At 38.8% G+C, this 16,219-nt stretch overlaps 1 protein-coding gene across 1 annotated transcript in view; it reads left to right on the top strand.

Moving 5' to 3' along the window:
* Tex11 (testis expressed 11) overlaps nt 1-16,219 on the top strand; it is a 161,014-nt gene that overhangs the window by 99,442 nt on the left and 45,353 nt on the right. The window contains exon 14 of the mRNA XM_032889391.1: nt 14,474-14,625. Coding sequence (XP_032745282.1) covers nt 14,474-14,625 — 152 coding nt within the window. The remainder of the gene's footprint in view (nt 1-14,473; nt 14,626-16,219) is intronic.

Genomic DNA, 16,219 nt, shown 5'->3' on the forward strand with positions numbered 1-16,219 from the left:
CTGACCCCACAATCCTTTGATCTCTGTATTGTGATCAGATTTGCTGTGATCGTCTCCATCTGTTATAAAGTGAAGATTCTTTGACGGATGGTGGTATCTATACTTATCTGTGGGTAGAGTTACATTTAGAAAATAGATTAGAGAAAGGACTGTGGCAACTGTGGAGGTTTGCAACCCCATAGGAAGAGCAACAATATCAACCAACCAGACACCCTAGAGCTCCCAGGGACTAAACCACCAACCAAAGAGTACACCTGGAGTGACCCCTGGCTCCAGCCACATATGTAGTAGAGGATGGCATTGTTGGGCATCAGTGGGAGGAGAGGTCTTGGTCCTATGAAGGCTTGATACCCCAGTAGATGGGTGGACAGGGGAGCAACTTCATAGAAGCTGGAGCGTGGGTGGAATAAGGGTTATTGGAGGGAAAATCGGGAAAGGGGATAACATTTGAAATGTAAATGAAGAAATATTCAATAAAAAAAGAATTATATTGATCTAACAAAATGGTGGTGTAGACTTGTTTCTAAGGTCCACAGCCTTACTAGCTCTGAGAAATTGGCTTTGTTTTTAGTACCAGGCATGGTTTTCTTTCTATTGAGTAGATCCTAAGTACAATTAGATAGCTTTTAGTTGCACAAACTGTAACTTACTGTACCAGTACAGATAGTTTGCCATGTTGGTCAGTGTTGTGGTTCATGTGTGTTTGGACTGGGTAAGACCCTTATTTCTTGGGAGCTTGTATAGTATTTTCTGTTACCTTTAAACTAAACCACAGAGAAAGCTTTTAGGTTAGATCCAGCTGGAATCATACCAAGTCCTGTGTCCATACTGTACTTACTGTCTTTAGCAACAGGGGCTTAACTTCAACTCTGGGAGGCAAGCAAGGGTTACATCAATAATCTATATTGTTTTGGGAATCACTTGGATTACCCTGGCCATACATTTGAAAAGAGGTTTGTAGAAGTATCTTTTATTTGCCTGATGTAATTGTTGTTTTAGAGGCTTATTGCCGAATAAGTTCACAGTTTCTAGTTCTTTCTGTACTCTGGCTAGTTGGTTCAACTCAGCTGTTCTGGCTCAAAAACCTCTCCATGCTAACTGATTCAATGGCTTCTCAATTCAATTCCCACTGAATTGCTCTCTTTGGTCTCAGACTCACTCTGGTATTTGTTCTAATCTTTCTGGCTCCTTATTTTCTGGCTTCAACTGCCTCTGCTGAACTCACTCTGCTGAACTCTGCCTACACTGCATGAACTCACAAATGAAGTTAACTCCACTGTACTATGCTCAATGAACTGACTATCTCTCTCTTTTACTGCTCTTAGGTAGACTTTTTCCTGTCCTCGTAATAGTTGGACATGTCCTATCTGTGATTCATTATGTCAGATCTTTCTCTGATTCATCACTTTGTCTGCCCCTCAATTAGAAGTCACTTTCAAACATGACTGCTTCCTTCTACAAACTAATTTCACCTTAAGGATGTGTCTGTATTCCAGCCAGAGGGATTAAAAGTGTGTGGCGTGTATGCATTCCAGCTAGGTCACACAAACCTAGGACATTGGATGTGATCACTTGCTAGAGCAGCCATGTTGCTGAATTAAAATTCCAATATAAAGTTTCTTGTGCTCTGCTATTGAGTTTGTGTTAATCCATGGTTTTTCTAGGACATTGTCATCTAAGGAGCATAACTTCCTTTAATATATGTTCAAAACACTTTAATATTTGGTAAAATTATGATTCCATAAGCCTTTTATCAAGCAACATTGGTGCTATTTATCAGTCATCCCTCCTACTATATTGTCTTCCCTACTTTTTAGTTGGAGCCCTTACCCTATTGTTTTAGTTTCCTATCTCATACTATCTGTACCTTGCTATTCCCCTCTCCAGCCCCTCTCCAACAGTCACTTCAGATCCCATTATAGTTTCCCAGTTTCTGTGATTACTCAATGTTATATACTCCAATCTGAACATTGAGAGGTAGGAGTTACAAATGACAGGAAATAATACATTTTTGTTTTTATTGAAAATAGCTTTTTTCCCTTCACATAATATATCCTGATTATGATTTCTGTTCCCTCTACTCCTCCCAGTTCCTCCTCACTCCCTCTCCATCCAAATCTATCTGCTTTATGTCTCTCATTAGAAACTAAATTGGATTCTGAGGAATAATAATAAAAAATATAATAAGATAAACCAAAAACTAACAGATTGGAATAGGACAAAACAAACAAATTAGAAGGAAAAGAATCCAATAAAAGGCACAAGAAACAGATATAGAAGCAGAGACCCACTTCTTTGTATACTTAGTAACCCTGGCTGTTTTTGTGTCAGCATCATACTGTTTTCGTTACTAAAGCTCTATAATATAAAAATTAAAATTTGGAATAGCAATCTATGCAGAATCAATATTTTTGCTCAAGATTGCTTTGGATGGCATTGACCTTGTATATTGCTTTTGGTAGGATAGTCATTTGCAAAATATAATTTGACCAATTCATGAACAAGAAGTATCTTTTCATTTCCTAGTATCTTTCTCAGTTTCTTTTAGAAATTTGAAGTTTTCATTGCAGAGGTCTGCATTTCCTTGGTTATGCTTATCCTAATATTTTGATGCTATTATTAATGGAAATGTGTCCATGATCTCTTATTCAGTGTGTTTCCTGTTGGTATATGGAGTACTGATTTTTGTAATTTGATTTTGTACCTTGTCATGTTGCTGAAATTATTGATTTTTTAGTGGAATTTTGGGATTTTTTATGTGTAATATCACACAATCTTCAAAAAGGGATTGTTTGACTTCTTTTCCTATTTGTATCCCTTTAATTTTCTTCTCTTGTCTTATTCCAGGTAGTGCATTGTCCCACGCACGACTTCCCGCCGGCAAGAAGCACGCGAGACATAGAAATTCTTACTATGAGTGACTTTTATTCCTGTCTATTCCTCTCTCATGGTGGAAGCCATTATGCTCGGGCCAGGCGCCGCCTATTTATCCCCCTGCACCACTTCACACCTGATTGGTTGCTTACTCATGACCTCACTGTGGCACGCCTTTGGCAAAGACCTGGCAAGAAGGCACTCTTGCACATAAAGACACAGTTAACCTCCCCATAGGAGCCGGGCTTATGCGTAAAGGCTAGCGCCATCTTGACTGACCTGGCTTTCTCCACGTGGGGGTTTAGGAAGCCAGCGCCATCTAGTGGTGGCGAAATGTTAATAAGGCCTCACATCTCACCCTTTTATTTATAAATTTTATAGCAGTCATGATCATCCCATATCAAAGGCAATGAGGAAAACCTCAGCGTATGTGCAGGGGCTGATCAAAGGAAATCACTGAGTCTCTCAATCCCAGTGCAATGATCCACAGATCTATGGGGTGCAAGAGCAGAGAACTCTAGAATACAGAGAGAGACCCCTCCTCCCAGTGCAATGGACCCACAGGTCCTTGGGGGTGCAGGGAGCAGGGGAACTCAGATACAGAGTAAGTCCTGGAGCAAGATAACTAAATTCAGTGGAGGCCCTTGTACAATGGCCACAAGTGCTTGAGTGAATAACGGCCTTTGTCACATTACTGTTGAGATCTGAGTTTGCAAACCAAATCATGGTATGAATACTGATCCACAGCATAGGGCTGTATCAAACAGAGCTTGTTCCCCGATAAGTAGTGGGCACCTATTTGGTCCTCTCAGCTGTTGCCACTAAGGGCCATGGTCAAGTTTACCCTATAAATGAAATTTAGAATTTCCAATTGTTAGTAACTACTCTAGAAAGTTCACCCATTGTACTTGTCTAACAATAGGAGGATATCAGACACTGCAGACAATGTCTGCAGCAGTAATGGCTGCCACAATAGCAGCGAAAGTGTCAAGGTCTTTTTCCAGGACAGTTCAGGATCAGTCATTTTTCTCTGAACAACCAGCACAGACAATGGAACCAATTTCTGGAGATTTTGGTGGCGACTAGACAGAGTTCTTCAGTCATTGTAGCTTTACACAGGTGGCTTTCAGAAGCTAGTCTGGAAAATGGCAACACCCAGTTACCAGTTAAGGCAGCAAGAGTCACCAGGGAAATGAAGGGACAGGGGTACAGCTGAATCAGTAAGGCAGTGCATGAGTCTGGAGCGTGAGGCCACAGTGGGACGGGAACACACGAGCGTAACACTGACTGCAGTAACGGGTAAGATTTCTGTGGATGACAAAAGGTGAAGGGGGGATCTTCCGCCTCTTTCAGGGCAGAGGAATGACTTAGGACCCAACCACGAGAGCTGAATCTTCATGTAACCAGGATCAGCAAGTCTCAGCAACCACCAGGCAGCTGGCACACTTTGTAGCATCCTGTAGAAAAAACACAAACATTCCTCTTCCCCATAAAAATATCTGACAGGATCATGTCAATATGTGATCTCTCTTATTTCACCTAGGCAGGAGTATGCCTAGTTGTAGGGTGCCATAAACTTTGGCATCCAAATTTTTTTTAAATTGAAATAAAAGGAGCATATTTTAAAGCATACAGGGATAACTCCCTATTTATTTATTAAAATTGTTAAAATATTGTTTATTAAGATAAGTCCTCGAGGATTAAATTGAGGACACTGAGTACTTGTATTTATAATTTGACTTGTATACCAAATTATTGTTTTTAGCATTATTGTTTTGGATATATAAAGAATGAGATTTTTTACTAATTTTTCTTATAAGGCTAATCTGTCTGGTATCTGTCCTCCCTAGTTAAGGAGTCTCAGGGGCAATCCAGTTTGAGTTCTTAAATGTCCTATAAAGGAACAGTATTTTAGTGCTCTAACCACTAAATTCATCTCTAAAGCACCTCACAAACTTTATTTACTAAACATAAGCATTAATTAGAAATGTCAAATTGTAAACAAGGTCCAGATTTAGCCTTATTTAGAAATCTGAGTTGGCAGGGTGAGGTTGCTGTATGCTGAAAGTAAGCAAATGGAGTCTTCTCTTTTCGTGAGGGTGTTATCAACTCCATTATCATTTTCAAAGAGCTGGGTCTATGGTTTTGTTTAGTTTGAGCCAGAGCACTGAAAGGACAGTGAGTTGTCAGACAATTTACACTGGAATCACTCACTGATTTCAAGAAAAACCTTGTCTCAATAAAGCATTAAGTGATTAAAATCAATTGTAAACCACAAACCACACAATGACTATCAGTATGAAGTGAAAGCTTGATTTTTACATTTTAAAAACAGCTGCCAAAGCATGGAATTTAATAATCTGTGGAAGCAGCAGAAACTCAAGAAAAATAAGCAAGGGATCCAATTATATTCAGCCTTTTCATTAGATGAACCAATTTTATAAATATTCTAAAAGCATGTAAAGAGTAAAATTATCAATTTTTGCTTCCTGAAATTTGTATATAGCATAGGCCAAATATCAGTATTTTGTAATAAATCCAATTAAATTGTTGTTTGGACTAAGGTATGTTTCACTCAGGTTTCTTTTTAAATACTCCATGACTCTAGCCTCACAATTTCTGTATTAACATAGCTGAAGTTTTATCTCCAATGTGTATAACAAAGACCCAAGTCCTCTAGCAAGGTGAGGTACTTAGCCAATTAATATATCTTTAGTAGCTTAAAATTAGTTTCAAATATTCTTTTTTTCTGAGAAAAGTAACATGCATACTCCCAAATATTAAAGCTCATTTTGAGAGCAAAAAGTTTGTAGTAAATTTTTCATATACACTGAAAGATTCAAAAGTTCCCTAACTTCATATCATTGAAGGCCACAAAAAAATTATATAATATAAGGCTATTAGCCACTTTTTAATGATATCACTCTATGGGCTCTCTAAAATTAAAGCAAGCTCACAAAATAAACTCACAATCGCCAGGATGTAAACAAACTGCATAAAAACAATCCTCTAAATCTATCTTGAAATGGCAGTTGGAGTAAGGAAACTGGCTGTAATGTTCTCATAAGTTCTAAAACCTCATCAATCCTTTATAAATCCTGTAACAATCTCTATCCAATGTAATCTCTACCTGTTTGATTTTTCCTTAATTATAAATAAATTTGAGTTAGTCAATGTAACACTGGCAATCCTTAATCACAATCTTAAATTCTCCTTGTAACAGCAGACCACCACCACAAGGTCACCTGAGCTCTTAGTATGTGACTAGGCAGCTGTTCTCCGGGCAGTGGAAATTAGCATTAGAATACAGATAACTTCAGGGCAAGCCACACCTATGGAAAGCAAAAGTCAATCCCCAACAATCTAGTCTCCAAGGCACCACAAGTCTATCTATTATGTTTGTAAAGTTTGACTATCAATTCTACATTAGAACGCACAATGGCGTGGTCTCCAATACCTTTTCGAGACAATGTCCTAAATTTTTTAGAAGCCTGGTTTCTAGCATAAGAATTTCATAAAAACATTACCTAATTTAGACCTGTCTCACTAGGGGGGCCCAATGTCACGGTATCTAGAATTACTTCATCTAAATTACAGTTTTAAGCCAACTTTCTGTTTTACCAATATTATACCTTTTTAACCATGTTCAATAACTTGAAAGCCAATAGTCCACAACCAAGGCAAGCAGAGCATATTTATACATTTAAAACCAATGAGAAACAAAATTGAAGTGGCTACACATATCTTAATATATATACCAAAAACCATTTTTACCTTTTTAGCTATGATTTTAAGAGATGCACCTTGTCACCTGTTGAGTCAATTAACCAGTCAGGGATTTTTCTAAGAGAAACAGCTTATCAACTCTCGTACCAAAAAAGTTGAGAAGCTGTTAGCGCCTTTTAAGATCAGCCCGTGTAGGCCAGACGCCAATAGCTTCTAAGCAGCTCTTCCAGCTAATCTAGACACCTGGCTCTAGGCACAGGGCTTTAAAGACCTGATTGAAACCTTTTTCTATTCATTTGTTCCCTTTGAACCGAGTTAAAACCAAGTCAAGGTGTGCAATGACCGGCAGATAAGGTTTTACCATTTTTTTCTTTTGACCATGAAACGTAAAACATTTAAACAACGAAAACAAAAATCACAGACATACACTGACAGACATCTGACATCCTGGCACCAGAGACAAACAATAGACAAAGAGGAAAAAAAACCAGATGGTGTCCACGGTGACCTATCCACTGGTGGAGTTGATATGGCGGATTGTCTCACCCTGGACTAGTCCACCAACGTGTTGAAAACCCAATTCCAAGATACTAAGATATATTTATCTGAGCGGCACGACCGACATTTGCCAATGGTATGGAAGTGAAACACAGCCCTGAATATTTTTACTCACAACCCAATTACATAAACTCCATCAGGCTGTGCACGGGCACTGAGATGTCCTTTTATTTGATTCTCCTGAATAAATCTTCAGGCGGTCTGCCTCGATCAAATCTGATCAGCATGACTCTGTAAAGCTGTCGCATCAGCGCACGGACGCCGCGGCGTCCCGAGAGCCGGCGCGGGAGCTTAATTATACCTTTTATAAGCACCAAGACAAAGTTTTTCTCCCAAAATACTGTGTTCCTTTACCTCCTTTTTATTCTCTCCGGACATTCTTTTCCCAACTTCACCTCCGAATTGAGAGGGACTGCTACTTGAGATCGACAGCTTCCTTTTCTTTCATTGCAACTTTTCATCCCCCTGTTTCTGACCATCTTTTTCCTTCCCCCAACGCTCTCCGCTTTGTTGTTTTACCTAGGCAGTTCCCATGTAACCTCTGACGCCTTTTGGCGGTAGCTAGAAACTCAAAGGTCAATAGAAAAAGCCCGAGGGTTGCCAGAGCAACCACAGCGGCACCTGCCGCGTCCGGCAAGGGACTGAGTTGGAGCGGATCAAGGCTAGCCATGGTCTCTCAGAGTCTTACCCCACTCATAGCTTCTGAATTTCTTCCACGAAATGGAGGCTTCCCGTGGCACCGGCGATGTTTTTGTCCCGGGTTTCGGCACCAAATATCCCACGCACGACTTCCCGCCGGCAAGAAGCACGCGAGACATAGAAATTCTTACTATGAGTGACTTTATTCCTGTCTATTCCTCTCTCATGGTGGAAGCCCCCTTTGCGCCGCCAGGCGCACCCTACTTATCCCCCGTGTGCGCACCCACACCTGATTGGTTGCTTTTCATGACCTCATCAGGCACGCCCGGAAATGGGCAAAGACCTGGCAAGAAGGCACTCTTGCACATGACACAGTTAACCTCCCCATAGGGGCCGGGCTTGATGGTAAAAGGCTAAGCGCCATCTTGACTGACCTGGCTTTCCACGTGGGGCGCAGTGGAAGCCAGCGCCATCTAGTGGTGGCGAATGTTATTGCGGCCCTCTACAGTGCATCTAGTAGAATATTGGCAAGGAGTGTGGATAGTTGACAGCCCTACTGTGTTCCTGATTTTAGTAGGATTGCCTCGAATTTTTCTCCATTTAAGATTATATTGGCTATGTTTTTGTCATGTATAGCCCTTATTATGTTGAAGTATGCTTTCTCCAGTCCTACTATAGAACTTTTATCATGAAAACATATTGGACTTTTCAAAGGTGTTTTCTTCATATTTTGAGATGATTCTTTGATTTTGTCTAAGTCCATTTTTATGATTTATCATATTTATTTGTTGGGGTCCATCTCAGTCAAACAGAGGTGGTTTATTGAATGCATACCCTAAGATTGATGGATCAGGGCCATAGCTCAGAATTTGGAGACTAAGGCTATAACTCTGCACATTTTTCTATGTTAACTTATAAGGGCAAAACTCCCAATGAGCTCATATACACAAGTGCTGGAAGTGTTGCCTGGTGGTTGGCCCTGACTCAAGCCATTTTAGATATAACAGTTCATATTGACCTTTAATTTGATGGGTTCTACGTGAAGCTTATAGTTGTGGAATTTCTTAATTAACAAACCTCATAGAGAACAGAACAGTGTATGTGGTCAGCATGACCCTGCTCTGAGTCAAGTTATTTTTCTGCATCAATGACTGGCAGGAATTACAGCAACAATATGGAATAGATGGTGGGCATGGAGCAAAATGGCTACAGCTATGCTAGGGGGTCAGGCTTCACCAGTTGACTTATGTATTGTTATACCGACTTCGCATTTCCAAGATAAAGCCTACCTGATCATGGTGAATGATCTTCTTGATATGAGCTTGCATTTGATTTTCTAGTATTTTATTGAGAATTTTTACACTTGTGTTTATCAGAGAAATCAGTCTGTAGGTTTTTGTTGTTCTGTCCTGATGTGATGGTTCATATATGCTTTGCCCAGGATATGACACTATTAGGAGGTGTGGCCTTGTTGAAGTAGGTGTGTTACTGTGGATGTGGGCTTTAAGACCTTCCTCCTAGCTGCTGGGAAGTCAGTCTTCTCCAAGCTGCACATCTACTACATATGTGCAGGGAGGCCTAGATCCAGCTCATGTTTCTTCTTTGATTGTTGGTGCAGATCCTGAGAGCTCAAGGGTCCAGGTTAGTTGAATCTGTTGTTGTTCTTGTGGAGTTCCTTTCCCCTTTGGGGCCCACAATCCTTCCTTCTCGTCTTCCATAAAAGTCCCCAAGCTCCACCCACTGTGGGTGTCTGTCTCAATCAGCTGCTGGATAGAGCCTCTCAGAGGACAGCCATGTTAGACTCCTGTCTGCAAGCATAGAAGAGTATCACTCATAGTGTCAGGGATTGGTGCTTGCCCATGGGATGTATCTCAAGTTTGGCTAGTTATTGGTTGTCCATTCCCTCAGCCTCCATTCCACCCTGTCTCTGTATTTCTTATTATTTAGGGTCAAAATTTTGTGGGTGGGTTGGTGTTCTTATCAAACCACTGGGGCTCCTGCCATGCTACAGGAGGTATCCTCTTCAGGTTCCATTCTCAGTGCTGTAAGGACACTCCCCATTGATTCTTGTGCACCTCCCTTATCCAGATTCTGTCTCATCCTGGAGAAGACCGAGGTAAACCACATCCCACTTAGTTGGTATTTTAAATGGAACCACATAACTTGGAAGGGGAAAGTGGTGGAAATGTTGGGGGGGGTGATTGGAGAAGAGGGAATTAAGGTGGATTTGATTAAAAAAAACACATTATATGCTAATATGACCAGTAAATAAAGTAGGTTTAAAATATTAAACATAGTTTAGTCACCAGGGAAGTGTAAATTTAAACATCCTTGAGATTGCATCTCACCCTGGTCAAAATGGCTGTAATTCAGTACCTCCAAGTATTAAGTATTTCACAAGGAAATACTTGTGAAATTGTAGCAGTGAAAGAACTTTTTATCTCCTAAGTTCTATGATCACCTTTCTTTAACCAATTCTTCCCATATTCCCACCCAACTTTGTGTCCTTTTTGTATCCCCATTAAGGCCGATACATGGTGCATAAATAATCTTGCATGTGTGGCTTTCCACAGGAGAATGGTCATCACATTCTCAGAGGAGATTGACCCTTTAGAAAAGGAACTCTTAAGTACTACGATTGAGAATAGCCCAGCCACTGTGGGAATTAGTATGGAGAGGCCTCAAGAATAAGTACACATAATAAAGATACCTACATACCCATATTTATTATAACACCATTCACAATAGTTGAGTTTTGGACTCAGTATAGGTCAGTAGATGAATTGATAAATAAGAGTGTTAAATATATAGAATGAATCTTACTTGTGTCTAAAAAACAACCAAAATGATGTCATTTTAAAGAAAATAGTTACAACTACAGAGTGTCTCTTAAGCAAAATAACCCAGAACCAAAGACAATATATGTTTTCTCTATGTGTAGCTATTAAGGAAGTAAAAAGACATTAAAATAGAAGAGGACTATTAGTTATGTGGGTAGGAAGGGCTTTAGTGAGGGTTAATGATGTGATAAATATGATCGTAGTATGTTATATGCATATCTAAAAATGTCGTAATGAAACCTACTACTTTTTATAATTAAAATATGCAGTCTCAACTTACCCAGACCCCAGGGAGCTCCCAGAGACTGAGCCACCCACTAGGAGCTTATAGTGGCTGGTGGCACAAATATAGCTGAGGTCTGCCTGGTTAGGGCCCTGAGGGAGGAGATGTGCTTAATCCGGAGACTTGGGAGCCCCAGGAAAGGGAAGGTCTGGTGGTGGGGAGAGCCCTCTCTGAGTCAAGGGGGAGGAGGAATGGGATGAGAACTGTGGAAGAGGGACTGAGGGACAACGACTGGATCGTAAAATAAATAAAAAAAATTTTTAAAAAAGGTTTGTAATAAAAACAAGCCAAAAGCCAGTCCAGATTCATAGAGAAAATATCTTACCAGGATGTGAATCCTAAGAAGCACAATTCGTTGGGAAGATATATTTAGAAAGTAGCTATTGCAGTGGGCTAGACACACTAGTCCCATCCCCACTTTGATGTGGGAATTAGAGGGATTTTCACTATGCTGATTTCCTTCTTTCTTATTCTTTCCCTACAAGTCTACATCCTCTGCTTCTTATGTAAGCTGAAACTGATCCTTTATATTGCTTAAAATTTTGTTTGACAGAAAAACCTGCATTTAAATATAAGCAGTCTCATTGCTTGTCCCACATTAACAGAAAATGGAATTAATGTTTGCAGTTCTTTCTACAACCAAAATCAATTGTTCCCATGTCCCATTAATTTCTGTCTTAATAGCTTTTCCTAGGTTATTTATTTTTGGTTGAGTGAGCTAACTATTCAACTATTTATTCTTTTTTGTTTCTTTTTTGGTTTTGATATTCTCATCCCTGATTTTTTTTTATCAGCCTAATTACATTTGCTTTTAATTACAGAAATCTTTCAAGGTTTCTAAGCACTGACAATATGTTTTCCTAGTCTCTGGCTCTGCAGTGGATTCAGCTTCATATTTATTCCATTATTTTCTGGAGGTAAATAATAGTGAGATGGATGTAATTCTTTCCTTTTACATAAGTAACTCTTGGCTGAATATTTGACACAGCATGACATAGTGTATCCTTGGTATTTTTCAGAATTGACCCATATTTTCATTTTACAGTCATCAGTAGTGAGTCAGAATTAAAAACATCAGCAATCTGTTTAGGACTATCTCAGAAACTATTGCAAATTCTGCCCTTATGTGAAGCCAAAGTGTCTGAAAGAGCTGGCTGCCCAGGAGTAAGCCATTCCTCCCCCACCTCCTCACATGGCTAGCTAGCATAAAAAAGGTATCTTCCTCTATTGCTCTCCAATGTTTTGTCCTGAGACAAAGTTACTCACTGAATCTGGGGCTGGCTGTTTCAGCTAACCTAAGTGAGTGGCCAGAAGAACTTCTCAAATATCCTCTTGTCTCTGCCACCCCTTCAGGTTAGTTTTGTAAATTGTGTAAATTTTAGATACCAACCTCATATTGGACTGTGATATGAAATATTTCCTCTTACTTTGTGGGTTTTCTTTTCATTTTACTGTTTCCTTTGCTTTTAGAAATATTTTAGATTGGTACAGTCTTACTTGGTTAGTTTGGTTTTGTTTTTGTCTATTGTTTCTTATATCATTGACAAGACTGATGTCAAAGAGATTGTTCCTTATTTTATTTCTTTCAAGTGTTTTATGGCTTCAGATACTTCTTTAATACATATTGGATTAAGTTTTGTGAATATTGTAGGATAAAGGTACAGTTTTAGGTTTTTGAGTGTGAATATCCATTTTCCCAAAATCATTTATTGAAGAGACAATATTTTTCTGCTGTTTTATGGGTACTCTTGCTGAAAAGAATGAAGTTTTCCCTTGCCTTTCGATCTTGTTTATTTTTATGTGTTCTGTTTTGATGATAGTATTATACTGTTGGGAATACTATACCTTTGTAGTGTAATCTGAAGTCAGGAAGTGTGATTCCTCTAACATTGTTTGTTTTTAAGACTCATTTTAATTTTAATTATGCATATGTATGTCTGTGAATGTATGCTACAAGTGTGCAGATAGCTCCAAAAGCCAGAGGGTGGATCCAGTTCCCTGGGGCTGGTGTTATAGGCAGTTGGGAGCTTCCTAACTTGGGTGCTGAGAACCAAGCTTGGATCCTCCGTAAGAGAATGAGTCTCTTTCAACCTCTGAGCCATCTTTTTAGCCCCGGCTTTTATTTGTATAATTTTTGTTGGTCACTTAGGTTAATTTTTAGTTCATAAGATTTTATCATTATTGTTTCTACTTCTATGAATAATCATAACAACCTTTTGATAGAGATTACTCTCAATCTGTAGATTTTAGGGGGTAAGCATAAATATCTTAGCATCATTAATTCTTCTGATCCATGATAATGATATATCTTTCCATTTATATCATTTATATTATTAGTCACCTTAATTAAATTTATTCTTAAGTATTTTATATAACATTTAATGCTATAGCAAAAGGGAAATACATTTATTTGATTTGCAGAATATTTTATTGTGATATAAAGACATATTATTGAATTTATGTTTATTTATTATGTTGGTTTCATATCCAGAAATGTCACTGAATTTATTTATTCAAGTAGCTTCTTGTAATTGCATGTGTAACCAGAGAAATTTTAACCATAATGTTTATGTCTTACATCCATTTGTGGTTAATTTTTGTATATGATACAAAGTAAAAGTCCAATTTATTTTGAGAGTAAAATATCTTCTTTTTTCCCCCATTACTGTTTGTAGAAATATTTGTTTCACCATAAAGTGGCCTTAGCACCTTCATCAAAAGTCATTTGACCATATATGCCAAGATTTATTTCTGTGTCCTCTAGTCCATTTTATTGGTTTATCTGTATTTTGCCAGCCCCATACATTTTGGTTACTGTATCTTTGTAATTTGTTTGACATTAGGAAGCATATGTCGTCCAACTCTGTTCTTTGTTTTCAATATTGTTGTGATTATATCAGTCTTTGAAATGCTGCATGAATAAGCACTATCTTTTTAAAAAAGGTGTTAGTATATCAATGGATACTTCATTAGTACTTCAGATATGTTGAGTGTATTGACATTTAATAATATTGAAATACAGGTATAGTGGCTCATGTATTCCCAGAACTTGAGAGAGAGAGAGATAGGAGGATTTCTGTGAGTTTAAAGCTAGCCTTGGCTACATAGTAAGTTCAGGGCAAGCTTGAGCTTCAGAGTGAGACCTTGTCTTTGAAAGACAAATGAACAGGCAAAATAATAAGAAAATGTTGAGCTGGCGGTATGTTTCAACAGTTAATTGTGCCTAGTTGAGGACCTGAAGGAGAGAACCCATTCCCACCTCTCACCTCCACATGCATTCCCCTGACATGGGTGCACTTCTCTCTCTCTCTCTCTCTCTCTCTCTCTCTCTCTCTCTCTCTCTCTCTCTCTCTCTCTCTCCCCCTCCCTCTCCCTCCCTCCCCCCCCACAAATAAAAATTGAATTAAGTGTTACTATAATGAAACAATTACTGGCAGATAGGCATTTAATGGCATTAACTAAGTTCATTTTGGCTCACATTGAAATGATTTTAATCCTATTGATCAAAAACAAGTTTTATTTACACTGCTTAAAATTATGTCTTCTTGGGCAGAGATTCTGTTGGGTTTTGCTTTCTGAAGATCATCGCTGATCATTTTAAGTTGCTAGAACATAGAAAGAGAATTCTGTTGTTCTACATTGACATGCTTTTACAAGTGGACCAAGATGTGATTGCTGAAGAGAAGATTAAAGAAATACTTATAGGTGAGTAAGGTTCTGCATTTCTGAAAGTTGTTAATTTCCTTATTATTTTAAGATACATGTCAGAGAAATGTCAAAATTCTCAGGTCAACAGTTTTTCCCATTCCCCCCCCCTTTAAAGGTTTTCTACAACAGTGTGACCATCTAGAGGTCACAACTTTGGTATGCTATAATGAACAACTAAGCAAAAATAACAAAACACCTTTAAAATACAGACAAACCTCCGGGCTTAAAGCCTACCTGTAGCAGAAAATTGTGAGATTTATAAACCCAAGGTAATGTTTCTGATTTGACTTCAGGTTAACTGGGTGCCTTCGGGCAAGTCAGTATGGATGCTGACTTTTGCAACTGTAAAGTGAATATCAGGAACCAAAGCCTTGCTTTTAGAGCTTTTCAGTGGCAGCATTATTTTGTGATGCAGTCTTACATAAACTCTACCCAGACAAAACAGATTTGATTTTCTGTAGTTAAAGCAGAGATGTAGAGCCAGCTCTGCTCGGCATTGCCCTACTCCTCCATTCTGCACAGCCTCCATAACTTACAGTGTGCAGATAATCTAAGCACTGTCTCGGAAAATTCTCTTCTTGACCTCATCTGAAGTGATAGTCACTAAATGTTAGGAGGGTGATTGGTTCTGAATGGTGGCATTTAAGGCAATGTGTTGCTTCTATGATATTGTACTGCATTGCTTAAATTTGTATTGTGTGCATCACATTTTCATAAAAACAGACATTAGTAATTTCTAGAAGTAAATCATGCGATATTAAGAGCTTTTTGAATTCTATTTCAAACTTGAAACTATATTTTTCTAATGACACCCAGATTTTCATTCTCCAGGTTTTTATTAAGAATTCAATTTCTTTTTGAATCCCTTTTTGATAATCTTGGTTATCTGGTTTCCTGGCCCTTGGCTTTTTAATGATATCATAATACAAATAGAAAAGATCCACAAGAAAATATATAGCTAACCTGACTACATGGCAGGAAAACCTGCAATTTTTTTTTTTTTGAGGTTATTCTTGGAAATACTATGTAGATACAGAAATAAAAAGAATTAGGAAATAATGTATAGGTAGATAGATAGAGAAAATCTCTCTCTCTCTGTCTGTCTCTTTTTCTCTCTGTCTGTCTCTCTGTCTCTCTGTCTCTGTCTGTCTCTGTCTGTCTCTCTCTCTGTGGGGTGTGTGTGTGTGTGTGTGTGTGTGTGTGTGTGTGTGTGTGTGTGTGTGTGTGTGTGTGTGTGTTGGAGGCTAGAGCATGACCTCAGGTGTCATTCCTCAAAAGCTACTTATGGTTTGATATAAGATCTCACTGAGACTTGGGACTTACTAATTCTGCTAGAGTGGCTCACTAAGCCCTGGGTTTGCTAATTCAATTACACTCCTAAACTCTAAGGATCCTCCTTCTCTAGTTCCCCCAGTGCATGCGCATTACAAGTGCATGCCACTACACTTGGCTGTTTATGTGAATGGAGTTCAAACTCAGGTCCTCCTGCTTGCAAGGCACAACTAGCTGACCACTTTACCAACTGAGCTATCTCTTCAGCCTTAGACAAGTAATACATTTCAGAAACAGCATCTTTCTGTGCTTCTCAATC

This window comes from Rattus rattus, chromosome X (genome assembly GCF_011064425.1).
Source record: "Rattus rattus isolate New Zealand chromosome X, Rrattus_CSIRO_v1, whole genome shotgun sequence".
In the NCBI taxonomy this organism is placed as follows: domain Eukaryota; kingdom Metazoa; phylum Chordata; class Mammalia; order Rodentia; family Muridae; genus Rattus; species Rattus rattus.